Raw genomic sequence first — 22,005 nt, 5'->3', positions numbered from 1 at the left:
GGGGGTGGGGATGGGGTGGGTCAAAGCTTCGACGGCTTGCGACTTCCGACCGTCCCATTTTTCCGTGCTCCTCTTCAGCAGTGGGCACGTCCAGGATTGCGTGCGGTGCCTTGCCCTGCTGCTCCATGCATCAAGTGTCAAAGGGATGGTCCCTGAACGTTGTGAGCCCAGTTTTCGGGGGCCTGATGGGAAACCCTGCCAGCCTTCATCAGAGACAGGCTGTCTGCTGGGCCACATGCTGTCCTCAGCAAGGCAAGTCCTCACACAGAAGGGCTTCTGACCCTAAGGGTTACACCTGGACTAAGGTCATCTTTCTCGATACCTTCTTTGAAATGGACACTTCTAATGGCCCAGCAGCTACTCATCAGATGAAGCTAGGACCATGGGAAACCCCACTGGACACAACCCTCCCACATGCTTCAGAATTGGGAGGCCAAAGGTCCTACCTCGGCCCACTGTGCTGGAAGCAGACAGCACTCTGTCCCTGACGCCTCTGTCCATGTCTCAGGAGGACACCTCCAGCCTGAGAAACCCTGCCCAGCAGGGCAGCCCTTACAGGCAAAGGGGGGAGCCGTGGGCAAGTTGGGGTGGTGGTGTGTACAGGCAGGTCCACTCAACACATTAGGCCAAACCCACTCCATTCAAACCGGGCCTTTCAGCTCCACCAAGAGCACAAAGGAACCCTGTGTTCTAACACAAACTCTTGTCTCTGCAAGAAGAATGGAAATGCTGGGTCACACACAGACCCGAGCCACTCGGCCTGCTGGGCTTCTCTGCAGCAACAAATGGGGTTCACAGTGGGCCCGCAGCTGCAGGCCAATTGGCTGGTGACTAGCAGGCTGACTCAAGAGGGCAAGGGGCTGGAGGGTGAATGTCACAGGGTCCTGGGCATGGGGTGGATGCAGTCACGGCCTCCCCCCATTGCACAAAGCACCTGGATCCGAGGTGACCATGCCTGGAGGGACCAAGGGCACCAAGCCTTTGGCTGAGATGGGGGAGCTCAGCATATGGGACACCCAGGAGAACTGGATTCAGTCTCCTGAGTCATCTATGCCCAGATCCCCATTTCCTGAATATGGAGGGTGGAGCAGAATGGTGGTTGCGGACACATGGACATGACTATCTAAAACCTTTCTGTTTGTGACTCACCTGTGGGGCGAGCCATACCTGCCGTTCTGGACTCCCTACCAGCTCGTGATTGCCAAAGGCCTCCCACAGGGAAGTCACTGGCCTAGTTGGGATCTTAGTCGGCCTGTGAGCGCTGAGGACAGGGCCGTGACCAGCACAGAGGATTTTGATTCAGATGGACAATTCCACCTTTGATACTGAAACAGAGCAGCCCTGGGGTCTCTGTTCTGTCTGACCTTTTCCCTAAGGCCCTGCTGTGTGGGCCCCTCACCCAGCTCGCCGGCAGCCTTGATGTCAATGTTATCATAGCCGCTGCCTATCCGCACGATCACTCTCAAGGCCTTGAACTTCTCCAGGTCTTCCCTGGTGAGGGTGATGGTGTGGTACATCATGGCGCCGACTGCTTCGTTTAGCACCTGCAACAGGGAAGTAGATCCCAGGCTCAGAGGGGCCAGCTGGCTCACAAGACCCCTCCAGCCTCCAATCCCCGGCTGAGCGCCCCGCCCCAGGATTTAGGCAGGAAAGATGTCGAGTCCGTGATGTGACACAGGTGTGATGGATGTCCTCAGGTGAGTGGCACTAAGACCACGTGGTTTTGTGTGGGGGCAGAGCCTGAGGAGTGCTGTCTGGGCTGGGGCTGCAGGATGACAGGGACCCAGCCTGGGAGACATCGAGGGCAGCCACAGCAATGAATGGCCAGTGACAAGTGACAGGTGCTCTGCCTCTGCTCACCTTCTCATGAATCTCCTGGGTGGCCTGGGCATCGCAGAAGGCCACGGTGGCGAGGTCCTTCAGGATGGGCATCTCCACGGTGCAGTCCCGGCCATCGAGGAGTGCCACCAGGGGACGGGGGTGCAGGGGGCCGTTCATGATCTGGGGACGGATACCTGCAGGTGGGAGGGAGGATACTCGGTGGATGGGCAGGTCCCACAAGACGAGGGGTAGGGAAATGCCGCCCCTGGGCCACAGCAGCATCTTCAGTGAGCAGGCCCAATCCTCACCCCATCTCCTCTGCTGAGTGCCTGCCATCTGAGTGCAGTGGCAGGTTTCTCCAGCTCTCACCTCTGCCAGCCTCCCTCTCCAGGCCCACAAGCTAAGGTGGATGCTGGAGGGACGATTCCGGGCTGTGTCCCAGCTCACTTTCTCAAGAAACTGGGACCTGGGCCTCCTCGAGTGACCTCTTCAACTGCCAATAAGGAACCCTGCGCAGTGATGTATCCCTGCATGGAACTTGGGTGGCAGAATGAGAACCACAAGCATATGACTACTGCCGTCAACAGGGCCAGTACAGTGGACATCTGCCTGGCTAGGCCACCTGCCACCAGACCAGGCCCAAGTCCCAAAGGTTGTGTCCAGTCCTCCACGGACCTAAAGGGCCTCCTGTTCTCAGAACGCAGGGTACCCCCCCCCCCTTCTCAGAGCGTGAGCAGCTGTGTTAAATGCAGGCCCCCTGGAGCATCCCTGGCTGCTCTGCACCAGCGAGGAGCAGACATCAGCCTAGGTGGGGGAGTAGGCTGACACAGATGCCAGTTGCAAAGAGAACGTGTCCAGCAACCCTAGGGCCAGTCAGAAGCTAGTGTTCATGCTGAGGGATGTCCTAGGGCTGCAGAGGCAGTGGGGGTCTGTGCTGGGGTGGGAAGCAGGGACGGTGCCAGGCAAAGGGCCCAGCCGGCCGCTGTCCACGCCACACAAAAGCCACCTTCCCAATGGCTCAAGGCACACCGGTCTTTAGCTCTGAAGAAACACACCCTGTGCAGGATGCTGTTTGGAGACCACCCCAGAAGCATTTGTTAACCTTGGTGGCAGAGAGTAACATCTCCAAAACCATCCCCCCAAATCCACATGGCAGACAGGCCTTCATTTGGCCCCAATCAAGTGACTACAACCCACACCCTGGCTGAGTAAGAACCACCACTGTGGCCTTCGGTAGGGACCCTGTCTCCAAGAAGGCACTGCCATGCAGTGGACAAGGTGGGACATATCTGTTCCCAGCAGCACAGCTAGAAAATAACAGCTCTGCATTGTGTGCTCGTGAAGCCCAGGGTGGCAGATCTGCGGTGTACACATGAGAGTGTGGTAAACTTGGGAGTCAGGGCCTGCAACCAGCACCTCTGTGTCCCCTGCTGGGTCTTCCTTGACCCACTAGTTCTCTGTAGCTCCTTCCTCCCACATCCTTGGCCAGTTCAGGCTACTGCACCTGGGTGGGGAGAGCCACTTTGGTTTATTTCACCCAAAGGTGTATGTCCCCACCAGCGGAGTCCATCCTGGTGTCCCCTGAGCTGCCATGTGGCTGTAAGGCAGGCGTGGCTCCAGGACACAGAAGCAGGTGCCACTTGGGCAGTGCATCCATATGGGTGGCCTGTACCTTACAATCTGGGACTGCCTCACACCACTCCTAGTGGCCCAGAGGCCCTGATGTGGGTGCCTGGAGCCTGTCTGTCCATTAACCACTCAACATTACTGAGAAGCTGCCAATGGGAAGTTCTGTTGCTCTGGAGCCTACCAGCCCACTAGCCATTTCTTGGTGAAGCCGCACACAGAGCTGGGGGCTGGGGACAGTGGGGGGCACTCCCATGCCACAGCTGGAGCAGGTCAGGACAATCATCTCTTGGAATGTGTAGTAAAGAAAAGGCCCTTGTTCTGGCCTTGAAGAACAGCTGGGCAGCAAGAGGCACAGGCCACCTCAGGCCACACAGTTCTCAGGCTCTCCCTCACTCTGGCTGGGCCTCTACAGCTAGTCTGGGTCCCACCCAGGGCAGCCCAGGAGGGGCAGCAGCCAACACCCTGGGCTCTGATCACCCCACTGAGCTGGGGGCCCCTTCATGCCGTGCTGCCTTCCTAAGACCTAGGTCCTTGGAGAAGGGTTTCAGGGAGCTTTGACCCCAGTGTCCACAAGGCACAGGGCCCATCTGGAGGGAAACAGTAAGGCCTGGGTAGCTAACAGGTCTGACCTGCAAAAGAGGGTCTGCTGTCGCCAAGGTTTCCTCAGGGCCAAAGATGGCACAGCCTCTTCTCCTCTCCCATGGCCTCCCTCTCTTCCTCTTAGGCTGCCTTTCCACATGGGGAGAAACACCCTGACTGACTCCAGGGGACGGGGGCTGGCAGTAGGGTTAAGCAAACGATGCTTACAAAGTACATGAAAAGCCTAAGAAAGCCAAGTTGTTAATGAGAAAGCAACCCACCAGGGCTGACTCCAGAGGCATCCAAGGCATCTGGGAAGCAGCGGGGAGGAAACCACAAGATGTCCGTCCACAGCAGTGGTGCCTGCTCCCTGTTACCTGGGTAACAAACTCCAGGTTGCCTAGCGATCGCCTCCTGCGCCATTCTCTTTGGTGGAGCTCATCCCCTGCCTGCCTCCTGTAGGCTTGGCACAAGGAACACAGCCAAGGCTGGGATAGGAGGTCCCAGTTTCCTGGCTGAGAGCCCTTTATAGAAAGGTGGGAAGCTGAGAGGTGACCAGGGCCACGCTCTCCACAACTCTGAGTGCTGAGTGGAGCCGCAGGGTGGTGGTGGAGTGAGTGGGCTGGACGTGTGTCTAGCACAAGGTGCAGGACTCTGAGGAGCCACCTTGAGACCGCCAGCCCCGAGGACAAAAGGAGGCTTACTGAGCTCTGCCAGGGTTTGCTTCTCAAGAAAAGGGGCCACCTGCATGTGTTCCCTCAGTCCCTCTGGGAATGCGTCCATCTGCATGCCAGGGAAGTCAATCAGTTCACGCTACCAGGCCTGGTACTGGCCATGCCCCAAGTCTCACTGGTGCCTGGGGCACAAATTCCAGTGTAAATTGTGAGAACCGGCAGACGCAGGAACAGACCTTCTACCTGGACAACCTTTGTTGTTGTTGTTAGGTGCCGTCAAGTCAGTTCCAACTCATAGCAACCCTGAACGAGAGTCTGCCCGCTCCTGTGCCAGCCTTGCAGGGGAGAGGCTGTTTAAGTCCATTGTTGCACTCACTATGTCACTCCCTCTCATTGAGGGTCTCATCTTTTTCACTAACACTCTACTTGACCAAGCATAATGTTCTTCTCCAAGGACCAGCCCCTCCCGGGAACAGGTGCAAAGTACGTGCGATAAAGTGCCGTCACCCTTGCTTCTAAGGAGCATATTGGCTCTTAGATCCATCCTAAGATTCATATGCATTATGATGGAATATGGTCCTTTAAGGGACTACAGAAACGGGGTGCCCACAGCTCTTGCCTCAACCCCCAGCTTCTGGGGTCAGAGGACCCTACAGGAAGAATGCCCAAGTCACCACGTTTAATGAGTCACTGAACTCAGGGACTGGGGACAAAGTACAGCAACTGGTCACTAGATGCCTGCTTGGAGGCGAGGGACTTTCCGTCCATACAAATCCCAGCCCTGACACTGGCATCATTCCGGTTCCACAGATGGGGAGACAGAGCTGAGGGTGACCACAGACTGTAGCATGCAGTGATGAGAAGGATCAGGTGCGTCAGCACAGCTATGGGCCCAGCTGACACCGGAGCAGCTACTGCTGGCAAAGGTGCTGCTCAAGGCCGAGGACCCTAATCAATATAAATCGCTGAGTCTGCTACTATCTCGAGATTAGACAACAACAAGAATGTAGTCCAATGGAAATCTCATCTTTGCTGCCAGGCCACAGCTGTCTTTCCGCTGGGCACATGCATGTCTCCTCTGTGCTCAGAGATGCTGGGCCGGTAGGCCCATGCTGCAGTTTGACTTTGCCGCTTGATCCCCTGCAGGTACAGGCTCTTCCAGTGGTGCAGGCTCGCTCTCAGCTTCCTTTCGCTCAAGTCTCCGGTTTTCCCTCTGTTCTGCGGGGGTGGGCTCAGGTGGGTGGAGCAGGGCCATCTCCCGGGCGCAGGAGCCCAGTCTGGATGAGTGGCCCACCTGATGGCCCAGGCAATTGTGGCTGGTGTGCAGCTGGTTCCTTGCTGATTCATGAAAGAAAGCTCAGTACCTGACAGCCTACTGCTGACCCATAGGCCTTGGAGGCCATCACCGTCCAGTTCAACATGAAACTCCGATCTGGGCTCATCTTCCCTGGGCCCAAGTCCTTAACTTCAGCAGACTGCAACATGCAGGGTCCAGGGATGGGTTCTCGAGAGGAATTGATTGGGCTTGTGGCAGAAAGAGCTTCACTCAAAGCACTTCAAAGCCAGGTACCTGAAGGAACCTCTCGTCTAAAAAACAGAAGCTAAACTGAACTGCCTTGTTGTAGGAATACGGTAAAGACCGAAACTCAAACACCAAGTCGAAGCTGAGTTCACTCCAACTCCCGGTGCAGAACTGGGGTACATAGTGTTTGAAACCCACAGCTGTTATCATTTGCTAGAAAACATTCCATTAGAGACAGGATGGCATTAGCCATGGAGGGCACATAGACCCCTCTTCTCTCTGGCACATTCTCTAAGAGGCTCCAGTTTGGAGGAATCTGGGCTCTAAGGCCCTTGGTCCTGGGACAGCCTCTTGTTCCTCATTTGAGAATCCCTTTGTCTTTAAGAAGCAAGTGCCTTATCAGGTTGCTGGTCAACCACCAGTACTCAGCCCACTGATTTCCTGGGAACGCCACCGAAAACTACAACACCGCCTGCGACCACGTGTCACAGCAGAGCAACTAAGGAGGGGCGGCTCAGTTTATATTTCTGATAGAATGGGACACATACTCTGTATGCCTCCAAAGGCTTGGCCTCATATACAGGGCAGGTCTCTGAGCACCAGGGGGAAGCGGGGGTGAGGGCATGAGGGACTGGGCACAGGCCTAGAGAGGACTTCAGTTGAGTCTGGAGGAATAGCAATGACTCACTGGCTTTGCAGAACTTGCTGTACAACTTACCTAACAGTTCCCTACATGGAGACAGCCCCTGGAGGGGCAGGTGATCACTACTGATGGACAAGGGCCATGAACCACAACCCATACCCTCTGAACCTCCTTCCCAACACACAGCTCACACTGAAGCCCCAGAGGTTGTCCTCTTATTGGTGGACACAGCAATGCTTATGACATGTGGTACTGGATCCAGACCGCTCCCATCCCACCCCTGAGAACCCCATGCTCCTCTTCCCCATGGCAGCTTCTTCAATTCTGCTACCAAAGAGATGAACCTTGGGACTTTGCTGAAGACACTGAGACCCCTCTCAGAAAAACAGGCTCCCAGGTGACGAGTAGAGACCACTCCAGGGACCTTTCAAGTCCCAAGGCTCTATGATGTCACTGCCCACAAAGTGAGGGGGGCTTGACTGCTGTTCACACCAATCGACTATGTCTCCCCTAGGTGCCATTCGGTGCACCTTGTCCTCACTGGTGGTAATTGCTGGTCTTTGGTGCCAGCTCCCACTCTGGAAACCCTGGAATGCTGGGACACCCAAGATTTTGAATCCAAGGGTCTTGCTTTCAAAGCCCTGAGCTTCTCTGGAACCCACTGGAAAAGCTTGCAAGAAGAGCCCAACCTACACTCCGCCTAATGTGCAGAGTGAAAACCGCTGCCTGCCTGCCTGCGTACCTGAGTCTTATCGCCATGGAACCTAGACAGAGACAGGCCTTTCTGGTGATACACTGGGAAGCTGGGGAACTAACTCAGAGCTGCTTAAGGGGTAAAACTGAAGCCACATGGTTGGCACCTCTACCACCAGCCGTATTTTCTTCATGAGATTTCAGTATTTTACTTTTATCAATAGACTAGACTAACTCACGTGCCAAGAACCAGGAGGCCTTTCTCAATTAACACAGGTGCAAATCAAGTTTTGGGTAACCCAGGTGAGGGATGGTAAATAGCCAACAACTTGCTGGTTCACTCCCGTTAGGAGGACTGCAGGGTTGGAGACTTCTCTGGACCCCACAAAAGACAACGAAACCCCACAAAAAAGGCACTATTTACCAATGAGGAAGTGGAGACTTGAGAGGTGAGGTCAATGAGTCCAAGGTCACAGAGTGAGTATGTGGAAAAGGCAGGAACTGAATTCAGGGCTGCCTGGTGCCAGAGGGTCCCTTCTCGACCCATTAGTCATCCCTACACCCAGTATGATCAAGTCAAGTCAACCGCAGACACATGAAGGACACAGGCCCCACACTAGGACGTGCCTTGTCCATAGGGAGACAGATGTCCTCAATTGAATGGGTGATGACAGGCCTTTAAGTTCCCACTGTGACTCTTAAAGATTCAGCTTGAAAAGTCACACCCTGGAGGCAGGGCTGAGGTTCCTCACCTCAGGACTGGCCCTGACCCACAGGGGTTTTCCTGGATTTGGAGGTCTCCAAGGTGAATTGTCAAATGGTAACAGACAATCTCTCAGCACAAGAGCATGTTCCAAGCTGAGACCCACCTTGGGCCTAATTCCACTTTCCCTGAGGCGCTGTGACCTAGCCCCTGTGGACTGACTGCCACTGGGACCCACGGAGCCATTGGAGTGGATGTATCCATGGACACTCATTGGCTCACAATAGTAATCCTGGTTCCGAGACAAGGTCATGTGGTTCTTTATATCAGCTGCTAAAGTTTAATGCAGGACACATTCTGTTCAGGACCACTCTCCTGGACTATAAGCCTCTGGCAAGTTCTCCCTCAGTGCCTCAGGAAAAGGACAAGCTCAGAGAATGGAGCTGAGACCAGCTCAGAAGTGGAAGGCAGGCCCAGGATAGCCTGGATCCCAGCTGCTGGGATTCACGGGCCCCTCATGTCTGCCACAACCAGCAGCCTTGGCTGGGGGTGAGGGCATAGCCACATCCTTATTAAAAGTAACTGGAGGGAAGGTCAATCCACCCACCTCAGGACAGAGTGTAGAAGACAGTGAGGGTCTGCCCAGCACAGCTCTCCACACCAGGCACAGTTCCTAGAAAAACACGTGGTGTGCAGGGTGTATATCAGTCACCATATGTCCATTTCCTGGGCTTTCAATTAGGCAACCGGAAGAACAGAAAGTATTCTACATCCCTCTACAACAGCTCCAGGTGTTCCAACTAAGTCTGGAATAGCTCTACAGAGCAGTATCCAAGAATACACAGGAATGAAATTGACTACATCTGTGGAAAGAGGCAATGGAGCAGCTTAGTATCCTCAGTCAAACAAACTCAGGGCCACCTGTGGACCAGACCATCAACTGTTCATACGCAAGCTTCAGCTGAAAATGAACAAAATTAAAACAAGTCCACAAAAGCCAACGTATGACCTTAAGAATATCCCACCTGCGTTTAGAGACCCCTGAAGAACAGATTTCACACACTGAACACCCATGACAAAAGACCAGACAAGTTGTGAGATGACATCAAGGATGACATGAGAAAAGTAAAAGGTCATTAAAAAGGCAGGAAAGAAAGAAAAGACGTCAAAAGAGATTTTGAAACTTGCTCTTGAATGGAGAGTAGCTGAAGTGAATGGAAGGAATGAAGTAAAAGAACTAGAGATTTCAAATGGTGGCTCAAGATGACAAAGTAAAGTATTATAAGGAAATGTGCAAAGATTTAGAAAATAAGAAGGGAAGAACGTGCTTGGCATTTCTCAAGCTGAAAGAAATACTGAAGCATTCTATGGGCAAAATACTGAATGATGAAGGAAGCATCTAAAGAAGATGGAAGGAATACACAGAGTCACTGTACCGAGAAAGAATTCATTGACACGCAACCATTTCAGAAGGAATCATATCATCAAGAACCAATGACAGGGAAGGAAGAAGTCTAAGGCACACTAAAGGAATTGTTGAAAAACAAAGCTCTAGGAACTGACGGGAACACTAATTGAGATGTTTCAACAAATAGATGCAGTGCTAGAAGCCCTTACTTTTTTGTGTCAAGACACTTGGAAGACTAGCTCCTGGCCAACTGACTGGAATAGATTGATAACTTGTGCCCATTCCAAAGAAAGATGAGCCAAAAGAAGGTAGAAAGAACTAATTAATATCATTACTATCATATGCAAGTAAACATTTCCTGAAAATAATTTAAAAAATGATTGTGGCAGTACATTGACAGGGAACTGCCATAGATTCAGGCTGGATTCAGAAGAGGACGTGGGACAAGGGTCATCATTGCTGGTGTCAGATGGATCCTGGCTGAAAGCAGAGCTTACCAGAAAGATGTTTACCTGTGTTTCTATCAACTGTGCAAAGGCATTTTGACTGTATGGCTCATAACAAATTATGGAAAACACTGCAAACAATGGGACTTCCAGAACACTTGTGCTCATGTGGAACAGAGTACCCAGATCAAGAGGCAGTTATTTGAACAGTACAATGGGATACTGCTGTGGTTTAAAATCAGGAAATATGTGCATAATGATTGTATCCTTCTCATCATACTTTTCAATCTGTAAACTAAGTAAATAATCTGAGAAGCCGGACCATAGGAAGAACGCAGCTTCAGAATTGGAGGAAGACTCATTAACAACCTGCAATATGCAGACGACACAACCTTGCTTGCTGAAAGTGAAGAGGAGTTGAAGCACTTACTGATGAAGATCAAAAGACTACAGCCTTCAGAATAGAATACACCTCAACGTGAACAAAAAAAACCCCCTAAAACTCTCACAACTGGACCAATAAGCAACATCATGATAACTGGAGAAAAGATTGAAGTTGTCAAAGATCTCATTTTGTTTGAATCCACAATCAACACCTATGGAAGCAGCAGTCAAGAAATCAGATAACGTATTGCACTGGGCAAATCTGCTGCAAAAGACTTCTTTAATGCATTTAACAGCAAAGGTGTCACTTTGAAGGCTAAGGTACGCTAACACAAGCCATGGTATTTTCAGTATCACATACAGGTGAAAGCTGGACAATGAATAAATTAGAATGCTGAAGAATCGATGCATTTACATTGTGGTGCTGGTGAAGAATATTGAAAATATCATGGACTGACAGAACAGTGAACAAATCTTAGAAATGCAGTTGGAATGCTCCTTAGAAAGGAGAATGACCAGACTTCATCTCTTGTACTTTGGTCGTGTCAGAAGTGACCAGTCCCTGGAGAAGGATGTCATGCTTGGTGAAGCAGATGGTCAGTGAAAAAGGGGAAGGCCCTCAATGAGATGGACTGGCACAGGGGCTGCCTTGATGGGCTCAAGCCTGGCAATGATCATGAGGATAGCACACGACCGGGCAGGTTTCATTCTGCTGTGCACAGAGTTGCTGTGAGTTGGAACTCACTTGACAGCACCTAAGAACAACAATCCAAGAAAATGTCAGTGACATCTATCCATGTATTAGTGGGGCCGGACAAGAAGACAAAGTGGGAAGTCATTCCTGCAACTGTGTGTCTGACACAAGGAGGAAGAAATCTCATGTTCCTGTTTTGGGAACACTGTCCTTTTCTCTCCCAGTCACTGGGGCCGCCCCCATGGGGGCCATGCCCAGAAGGTAGGGTGTGTCTGCCGATTTCAGGGTGCACACAAAACCAGCAGCCACCCAAAGAACACCAATCAGCAGCCCGTTCTCCAGTCTTTCCTGTGTGGGCCCACGGGAGGGGCTTTGTGCTTGGAATCCACTCCCCACACCTGCCTTAGAAAGGCACTTTCTGGTGCACGGAGAGAAAGATGCTGTACTTGTGCCTGGTGTTCCCTCAGGGACTGTGGACCAGGGCTCCCTCTCCATTGCTCCTGCCCCGGCAGATGGGGATGGGCAGGGACACCAGGCAGCCTAGCCCCAGTTGCTCCACCTGAGGCTGAGGGACTGCTGATTACAAAGGGTGTGCAGAACGCTACTTGGGGACCAAGCTTCAGGGACTTCCAGCTAGGGGATGTAGTTGTCTACGGGGTGGCTATCATTGGCACAGGCGACCAGGGGGTTCTTTTAAGAGCATCTGAAGTTCTAAAAATGTGCCCATGGCAACAACAGAAGGGATGTTTGAGAAAAATGAAACAAGGTGGGAAGAAGGCTGTCAGAGGAACTGGCGCTGGGAGCAGACGCCCACTCCCCCCAGGTGCCCAGTGGGGCGTGCACGTGTTTGCTTGCCGACACGTGGAGGGTTTCGAGAGCTTTGCAGCAACACAAGGGGGTCCCAGTGGCACAAGCTCCACCTACCCCACCCTCTCTGCAATGGGCGTTTACAGAGCGTCCGCTGTGTGCTGACATCAGGGACTGTGGTGGTTTAGGGGTGAAATTCTTGCCTTCCACGCATGAGGCCTGGGTCCGATTCCTGCCCAACGGGCCGTATGTGCCACCACAACCCATCTGTGCATGGAGGCTTGGGTGCGTCTATGATGCTGTACAGGTTTCAGCAGAGCTTCCACAATCAGATGGACTAGGAGAAAAGGACTGGCAATCTACTCTGGAAAATCAGCCAAAAGACACCCTAGGGGTTTTAACGGTCTCACGGGCAACTCATCGTGGAGATGGTATGGGGCCAGGTGGCGTGTGGTTCCACTGTGCGTGGGGTGACCCTGAGTCAAGAATGACTCGATGACAGCTGATACCACTGCCCTTCCAAGGACTCCTCAGTGCCAACCACTGTTACTGGGTCAGCCAGGTCTCCAGGCTCTTGCCATGCTGGCTGCCAGGCTCCCACCCTAGCCTGGCCTGAGGATCCCCTGCGACCCTACCAGAGGGGCCGTGTCTGCGTTTGAAACCCAGGTATCAGAGCTCTTGCTTCTCACCCTGCCCGCTGGTGCACCGTGAGACTTTGCTGATTCCACACCCGCCTGGCACTGGGACGGCCCCGTGCGTCCTCCGGCAGGGTAGCAACACGCTGCTGTGCTGTGCCTGAGAACCCTTCAAACCCTTCCTAGGCTCAAACTCCCCGCTGCCTGTGAGAGCACATGCCACCATCACCCACTTTCTTGGTGGGGATGGACGTGCGATTTTTTTTTTAATGTTTTATTTGATTTGGGTGAAAGTTTTCAGAGCACACGTTTCCCGTTCAACAATTTATACACATTTTGTTCCGCGACATTGGTGGCACTGCCCTCAATGTAGCAGCACTCTTCCCGCTCCCTTCCTGGGTTCCCCATTTCCGGTCGCCCACCTTTCCTGCCCCCAGCCTTCTGAGCTTTGTTTTGGGGCCCGCGCTGCCCTTGGCTTTCGCAGGGTTGACTGTTCTCGGCAGCAGTTTCTTCACGGGGAGTGGTGTTCACTTTACCGCCTCCTGTTTGGCTGAGGTGATCTCTGGGGGTGGTTTTAGTTCTGAGTTTGAAGGGTTTCTAAGGACCACAGTCTTAGGGGTTTCACTGACCTCCTTCAGTCCATCCAGCTGGTCTTTTGGATGGTTTGGAAGTTCATTTATGTTTTTCACAGGTTTGATTTCATACGCTTTCCTAGGAAGCTGGGAAAGTTGTCCGTCTATCTGCTGCGCACCACTGCTGGGCTGAGTTCCACGGCAGTGCCTTTCCTCCAGTTCCCTTCCTCCCAGGGGAAGAGAAAGCACAGTTTTGGGTTTTTGCCTTCACATGAGAAGTCCTTTGTGCAAGCTACCATTAGAGAAGGGTCATATCAATCTCATAACAGCATGTTTAATTGCACTGATATCCTCTATCTCTAATGTGTGTTACTTACTGGAATTATTTCTTTCTCACAAACTTAGGCCAGCAAGGAACCTGTGGGCTGGCTGTGGAATTCCCAGCTCGTGTGATCTTGAGAAAAAAGGAACTGGCCCTGAACACCTGAAAAAACTGTGTTAGTATATATTGTCTTTCTCACTTAAAAGATCGTCTATCTTCAAAGGTTAGTTGCCAGTGTAAGGAGTGCACAGCCCAGCTGAAACTCACTTAGCTTTGCTTCCTGAAGGAAAATGCAGGTGGCAGAGACAACTGGATGGAAGGAAGTTGGACCCCGACCTCAAACCATATACCAGAAATTAACTCAATGGACCACAGACAAAAACTTAAGAGTGAAAACTAAAAAATGCATAAAAGAATCAACAATGGTTTCTTAGATGTGAGACCAAAAGCATGGGTGACATGGACATCAAAGTTTAAAACATCAGTGCTTTGCAGGATAACATCAAGAAAGTGAAAAGAACCCACAGAATGAAGAGAACCCTGGCGAGTCAAGTTGTGACATGAAAAGCCAGCGAGGACTGCAGGACCTGGCATGAGCAGAAGACCATCAACCACTCAGGTCCAGAGGAGCAAGGGTCCTTCAGAAAGCAGAGTTAGATCCATGTGAAGGGCCCATGGGCTTTAACGTAAGGACCCCGGAAGACCTTCTCCCTTCCACGCCTACACGCTGCACCACGGGTAGATATGACTTAGGCCCTGGTACCACACTGCAAACCTCCTACTGGCCTCTGGAGACTGCCTCATTAAAGACTTAGGGAAACTACTATTTAGAAACCAAAACCATATTTCCCTACTCCTTCCAACAGTGGCCGAGGCCACGAGAGGCCAAGCTCTGGAAGCCCTGGCTCCCTCCAAGGATCACATTCCAGGGCAGGAAAAGCAAATGCCTGCCAGTGTCCGGTCCACCATGGACAAGAGGAGAAGCAGCCAGCTGGTCAGTACAATGTCAGACCCTCTTGGGATACACCGTGTGTGTGGTCAGTACATCAGTCCCTCTTGGGATACAGTGAAGGGTACAATCAGTTGGTCAGCCCCTGTGAGGATGCACCAGGGGGGTCCTCTCAGGACACATTAGAAAGGGTCTGGTGGCTCAGACGTGGGCCAAGCTGGCTGGTGTCCCAGAGCAGTGTCGGCTGACACCTCCTGGGAAAACACAGATTGGTCCTGTTAAATCAACCGCAGGAGGGCCCAGTGAGGACTGACTGTTAGTAACTGCCTTCTCCAAGTCATGCACTGTGATGGTAGGGAATTTAAGGTGACCTCTCGACCCTTGGCATCCCTGAATTAGCCCACCAACCCAGAGATGAAGCCATTGGGGGTGGGGGTGGGTGCTGCTGGGCTCAGACCCAGTCGGCTGGAGCCCACAGGCATGGAAGGTCACTGAGGAGTCCGCACTCAGAACAGGTGTCCGTTCTTTGTGAGTGGAGTTTATAAAAATTCCCGGACACCCTGCTTTGTGAAAAGCCCATTAAACTTTTAACATGACTCAGGTTGGCAGTGGTCCTCATGCCCACTGAGGACATGACAGCCCTCTCCAGGTGGCCTGGCCACCGCCTAGCTGTGCTGAGTTCCACACTCACACCAGCACTTCCTTGCATGGACAGAACACTTGGGGTCTCCCAATGGTCACAGGAGAACACTCAAGCCTGCAGGGCTGGCCATCCCCAACCACCAGCCCCAAGCATACCAGCAGCACAGTGCTCAGCCTCCCAGCCTGGGGAGCAACCAAGATATGACAACAGTAACAAGGCCACCAGTTTCCAAGCAGCTAGAAGGTCAACAATGTCCACCCACCTGTAGTTTCTTCTCCTCTGCTCTCCCAATAAGCCTGACGCAGGTTTCATTCCTAGTCCTCTCAGGCAGACATGGAAAGAAAAGCACAGAGTACCCAATACACTTGCCGAAAGACACACAACAGGCTGTACACTCCATTACCATGCATTCAGCAGTGCCTGCAGAGCATGGGGCAAGGCTGTAGTCCTGGGGTCTCCAGGAGCCTTCCCAGGAAACCACAGAAGCTCAGATGACACCATGGCCCAGAGGAACAAGACCAATATGGTGAGTTCCCACGGGGGGTGGGAAGTGTGCAGTCCCCAACAGGTTGAGGATGGCCACATCAGGGCTTCAAAAGCCAGAGCAGGAGGCTGCAAGGGGCCCCCAACCAGAGTTACTCTCTGACCCCACATGTGGATGGAGGCCAGCCTATGCGACAAGCACTGGACAAGGAAGGTCAACAGCTGTCCTCATGGTGGACACGTTATGGTGTTTTGGCTGTTACAGCCCCACCTGAGTTGGCCTGGCATTGTGGCCCTGGACAGGGACCGGAAGATGAGTCCAGGTGGTGTGGCCCAGGCAGTGTCCACTCTGGGAAGAAGGGGCCCCTTCTCCCTGAGGAAGGGTTTCTTGACTATGGGGGGATAGGCTACTGTGCAAGAAAACCTCCCCAGGGAGATGTCACAAGGAGGCACTGACCAGCACTTGTGGCCACAAAGCATTTGTTCTGCTAACCCTGGCTGAGCTGTGTCTCCATCACACCTCCAGGGATGTCACCTCCCTTCGTCCTCACTGGACAGCAACTCTCAGAGTCCCTGTGCCTCCTTCTGGGGCAACTCTATTGTGGGGGTGGGAAACTGGTGCGCAGCAGGCTGGCTTCTCTCCTGTCATGGCCACTATTGCAGTGGCTCCTACAACGCACAGATGTCCCCCACGTGCAGACGGGACCTCTCTCCAGATTCTGACAGAACTACAATTCCCACCGGAACTTTCTACCCAGGGGACCTGGTGTGCACGAACCACTGATGCTGGACACCAGGACCACAGTCTCGGCTGTGCTGGTGACAGTGAGCAACGTGGCTGTCTGTCAGCTTTGGGACAGCCCCTTCCAGTCCTTCTGAAGAGTCCTTGTGCTATGACTGTGGCGACCAGGAGGGGGTGTCACGAGTGAACTTAATACAGGTGCATCAAGGAAAAAGGGCCAGGAAAAGGGTGCGCTGCAGGTCTTGTCGGCAACTCCAAACGCTGGTCTACCCAGCTGCACCCTCTGCAGTATTTGGGAGGACAAACATTATGAAAATGGCCACGGCCCGCTGACTACTCAATGCTCCTGCTGGTCTGTTAAAGGAAGCTTGGCAGCAGGGGACCTTAAGCAGTGGCTGACGACGTGACATGGGACGGGGGCCCTGGTCACAGCCACAGCTGGAAGGCTCTGAGCACGCACTGCCACGTGCCAGGCCAGCCTGTGAGGGACATCAGACTTCTCACGTGTGGCGTTGACGTGTAGCTGACCTGCAGCTGTGATCAGACTGCCCCGAGGGGGGCGCACTGCTCCAGGGTCTCTGTGGAAACCTGCCTGTCACTCACCATTTCTTGGCCAACAGAACGGAGTCACAGCTAGGAATCCATAACTGAGACTATCAAAAGCAACCAAGACAGAGCAGACAGCTTATGGACGAAGAAGGGCCGACACGGGGGAAACGTATAAACCGTGCAAAAATACAGCCAGAAACTTAGAATGAAAATGCAGGAAGAACACACCGCAGACCCGCTCCACCACCTCTCCCGAGGCAGCATCCTGGGTCCCTGCCTGTCGCCGTCAGGCAGGGACACTGAGGAGGCATGAGCCAAACCAAGATCCTACACGCTGCCCGTGCCACTCATGTCAGTCAGATGTGGCCGCATATGGAGCCTGCCACCGCCTGGCTGTCCCAGGGGTGTGCGGGAGCACCGTCCACACTGTGGTGTTTCGTGAAAGGTAACATCACCTTCTTGGGGGAAAATGACTCGGGCCTGGCAAGGCCTCTAGGGTGTGTGGGAGCAACGGGGAAGATTCCGGAGCATCACCATAGAGACACCATCTAGTTAGTTTTCCTGCTGCTTCCAACAGATCCCCGTGGTTCCAGGGAACTGGCCTTCCAAATGCCATTTGCAGAGCCTAGCACCCCCCGTGCTATGACACAGATTGTACGATTATGCCCAAAGATGGAAACGACTGCTCCAGGACCAATTATTTGATGAAGAAATGGATCTGCTGGCAGGCTTCCGACTCCACAGACGTCCTTGGCACCGGCTCATGGCCTCACAGGAAATAAAACTCAATATCCGCTGGTCGACAAAACAGTAACAACCAGAGTCCAAACTGCTTAAAGAACCTGCCTCACCTCACACTCAAAGAACAGTCGTGTCTTTGTTACAGGGGGTGTAAAATAAATACAATAAATGAAAGGGGGAAACGTGACAGCTTTCTAGGCCCTCCTCCTACGAAACCTTCCCACTTCAACGAGGAGATAATCTTTCTGTGATCATGACCAAACCCTCTGGTTGCTTAGCAACACGTAATTAAGGAATATGTGTTCAGATCCGCTTTGCAAGCCCGGTCATTATCAGATGAAATTACTGGAGCAACAAATGTCATCGCCATGCAAATGAGGTGCTTGCCCATAAAGAGTGTGTGGCTTGGGAGGGAGAAGTCAAGGCCCTCAGAAAAACGGTATTTCCCTCCTGTCGCACACAGATTTGAAACATTATCTGATACACATTAAGATCAGACTTCAAAGAAATCCATACGTAAGACAAAACCAGAACTTCCACAGAGATGGTCCACAAATCCAGTCAGCACCTCTTTCCCTTCAGAAACGCACACAGAGGTCAAGTTCAGCAAGACACAACTGACGTTTCAGTTGGTGAGAAGGCAGCATTGTCCCGCCATCATCCCAGCCAAACTTAAGTGGCAGCAGCCTCCTCCCAATGCCCTGCCCAGCACGGCTGCATGGGCATTGTAAATAGCACAGCTCAGGGGTCTTTTCAACCGCGACTTTTACCCCACCCTCCTTTGCCATGCATTCAGCTGTTGGTCACTCAGAAAACAAAAGCAAAACCCACAAAAGATTTAGATTTCTAAATTATGTTTGAGAGGTGAGGGAAGAAAGGAAGTTTGCTCGAAAGGAAAAAATTGGACTTACATTTTAAATTTTCCGTAAACATTCTAGAGCTAAAATAAAAATAAAACACGTTGCTCAGAGGCTGTCTGCCTAGGAATTTCCCCACAACGTCCATGGAAAACACACACAGCCAGGCTTTCAAGGAAACCACCTAGCATCTTGTCTCCACTTGGAAATGTGTGTTGTCCCTACAACCAAGCAGAATCCCAAGAGTGTTTCCCAATGAGGCTGATTCGGAGTTTGAAACATGGGGTGATAAAGGCTGTCAAGACCATTCTCTGTTTAGACACAAGTGTGGAAGCACACGTTCTCCTCGGTGCTGGCCAATCATGGCGTTTTCTAATGACACACCCGCACACACAACACACAGGAGACATCCGCTACCTAGTCCTGCCTTTTCCAGAGCTGCGCCAGGAATGACAAGGACAGGAAACACTGCCCTCCTGGGCGGAAGGTTTCCATCTGTCCTGACTGATGCCAGTTTGCCCCAGAAACAGCGTGCATCACCGCTTGGTGGGGAAGACTCAGGTCAGCCCATGCTCATCAGGGCGGGGCTCCCGGGGTCAGTTCTGAAGGAACACACACTCTTCACCCCAAGAGAATCCACCCATCTGCTCGATGGATGCTGGCTGTGGCAACCTGTGTTGGTAGGGCAGGGTCTGTGTGTGGTGTGTACACACACATGACGTGTTTACTGTGGTATGGTATGTGTTAGAGAGTTTGTGTGTTAACCTGTATATGGTGTTTTATGCCGTGTTTATGTTGTGGGTAGTGACTGCTGTGGTATGTTACATGTTAGGAGATTTGTGTAAACATGTCTGTGGTGGGTATTGTGTATATAACATGTACGGGTTATAGTTACTGTTGTGGTATGTTATGTGTTGGGGGGTTGTGCTGTATGTATGGTACGTTATATGTGCACAGTGTAGGGATATATGTAAGGTGTGTTGTGTTGTATGTATAATATGTGTGGAGTGTCTCTGGCTTTCTAGGTATAGACCACACACATTGGAGGGCCACCTTCTCAGTTACAGCAAAGCTCTCAGACGCTCATAGCCTCGTGCCTCCACCCCTGACGGTGCCCACTTCCCCCCCAATGAGAGGAAGGGGGTGGAATGCGTTACTTGGTTCTGGCGCCAGCATGGTGGACACAATAATCGGAGCGCCCGTCCGCCGGGCCACCTTCTGGTAGGGTGCGTGTGGCGTGTGCAGGCTCTGGCTGGCTGGTGGCAGTGAGGGTGGTTCCATGGGGACACTGGGCTTCCGCAGGAGCTGGGGGCTGCCGTGGGGGCTGGGCAGGGGCGACGCGGCCACAGTGCGCTCCCGTTTCAGCAGCTCCATGGGCACGGTATAAGCCGTGGAGTAGGCTGTCCTGGGGCCTGGCTGAAGGGGGCTTGTGGGGCCTGGGTTAGTCAAGGCAAGCCCAGCCTGTGGGGGATACGTGGGGCCCAGCCGAGCCAAGAGGCCACAAGGGGTGGGAGAACTGTACCCAGAGTTGGGGTGCAAATAAGGTGCTTGGATGGCCACCCCAGGGGCCGAGTAGGTAGCCGCTGTCTCAAGGAGGTGCTGGGATGGTGCGCTTGAGGGGCGGCGGGCCAGGTCTCCAACTCGGGCAGAGGCTGTGTGCAGGGGCCCTGGAGGCTGGGGCTGCAGGGTTCCGGGGCCCAGTGCAGTGGGGTTGCCATGGTGCAGCTCAGTGCGGTGGCTGAAGCTGCTGGCGCGTGCTCGGGGCAGGGGGCCGGCCCGTTCCTGCCTCCACAGCTGTGATTCAGCCCGGCAGCTGCTGGCCAAACGGCTCAGGACTCGTGCCTGGCCCAGGTTGGGGGCAACAGCCTTGATGTCCGCATCCTCCATGGTGGCCAGGACGGCCGGGCAGTCGAAGCCTTGCTGCAGCAGGGCCGTGAGGGTGCCCTCAGTCACGCCTTCAGCCCGCAGCAGTGCCAGGAACTCGGGTAGCACACTCCTTTTGCCACTGGGTCCCTGGACCGTGGGCAGGACGGCTTCGTAATTGTGGTAAGCCATCCTGGGGTGGACACTCTCTCGGGAGGGACCATAGCTGCGATTCAGAACTCCTGGGGCTGCCCTGGGGCCGCCATCAGAAGCAGGGGCCACAGCGGCATCAACCACCAGGCACGTCGGGGCTGTCTGCCTGGCAGTGGCCGAATCCGCTGGCCTCTCACTGACATCATTGCAGACCTGGTTGGCAGGATAGGCACCTCCTGCTGGCCCGTATCTGGCATCGGGCAGCTCTGCTCCAAACTGCCCGGAAGACGGGGTCCTGCTCTGTGCCCATGGGCCCGGAAGAATCATTTTACCTCCAGGATCCTGATACGAGTGATCAGTGTCCTGCAGGCCTGGGAACCGGCCTGGCACTTGATCCCACACCACTCTGTTGCCCAGCACCCCATAACTGCTCACCGGTTGGCTCATTCCAGGGTCGCGGAAGTAATGCGGCTCTTTAGGCACCCTGGCTGCAACAGAAGGGTCGCTGAAGTAGTCCTGAGGCGGCAGGGAAGCACGGGCAGACATGACTGCCTGCCTGCTGTCGTAAAAGGTGAAGTCGGGGACGGAGCCCTTCCGTCCTGCAAGCGTGTTGCAGAAGGCCTCCCGGTAGAGGTAGGGCTCGCGGGGCAGGGCTGTGTCACCCTTCACTCTGTGCTCCGGCTGCTCATCCCACACTCCCTCTGCTCCGTAGACCGCCGAGCCTCTCCTCCCCAGCGGCCTCAGCTCCTCGGTATTCTCCCAGGGGCCCTCGTACCACCTGGCAGCATCCCAGCTCTGAGAACGGCCAATATTGACAGGTCTGCTTACGACCGGCATTGGAGAGAGATGAGTGAGAGGCGGCTGGAGGAAGTCTTTCTCAATCTTCAATTACATACATCCCAAACAAAGCCGCTGCACCCCAACCCTCCCGGGACAGCAGAACCACCAGCTGAGGTCTGATTTCAAAGGAGGGTCTAAATTATTAATCCTGGAAACCTGAGTGGACACGACGCAGCACTCAGGAGCTTTGGCTCGCCCCCAACGGGGGCCGGGAAGGGTTTTTCTTTGCGGCTCAGGCCCAGAACGGGGAACTGCACATGCCTGGTTGGCTCACATGGGCCTCGGCGCTCTCAGCGTGCGGATTAGGGGCTAAATAAAACCTCTCAAGCTTTTGTTTCCATGTGACGTGTTAGGCTGATGAAACCGCCTGCTGCCTGCTCCATCCAGGACTCCCGACTTGCGACTGGGGAGTGTTTCCCCTGTGAAGCTCCAGCTTCAGCACCCCCTTGCTCACCAGGTACTTTCAGGATGAGGCCCTACCCCCACATCCTGATCTCAGATGGCTGGACGGTGACAGCAGGAGAAGGAAAACAAACAGGCAATGTCATTCCGTCCTAATCCACCCTGATTCAACGATAATCCACTGCACACAGGGAAGAAGGAATGAAATGGGAACAGGAGGGTGGATGACAAGGACAAGTGGTACACAGGGT

The 22,005-nt window shown here is 53.4% G+C and overlaps 1 protein-coding gene across 1 annotated transcript in view; it reads right to left on the bottom strand.

Annotated features, from left to right (window-relative positions):
• CTBP2 (C-terminal binding protein 2) overlaps positions 1–21,349 on the bottom strand; it is a 29,948-nt gene extending 8,599 nt beyond the window's left edge. Inside the window, exons 1-3 of the mRNA XM_007936803.2 lie at positions 19,654–21,349; positions 1,861–2,015; positions 1,400–1,544 (exon numbers count right to left, since the gene is read on the bottom strand). Coding sequence (XP_007934994.1) covers positions 1,400–1,544; positions 1,861–2,015; positions 19,654–21,349 — 1,996 coding nt within the window. The remainder of the gene's footprint in view (positions 1–1,399; positions 1,545–1,860; positions 2,016–19,653) is intronic.
• Positions 21,350–22,005: the final 656 nt, after the last annotated feature.

Source organism: Orycteropus afer, unplaced genomic scaffold, assembly GCF_000298275.1.
Source record: "Orycteropus afer afer isolate SDZICR_OR568_19922 unplaced genomic scaffold, OryAfe1.0 scaffold00038, whole genome shotgun sequence".
Lineage (NCBI taxonomy): Eukaryota > Metazoa > Chordata > Mammalia > Tubulidentata > Orycteropodidae > Orycteropus > Orycteropus afer.
The sequence above is the reverse complement of the archived record's forward strand: the minus strand, read 5'-3'. Positions and strand labels throughout refer to the sequence as shown.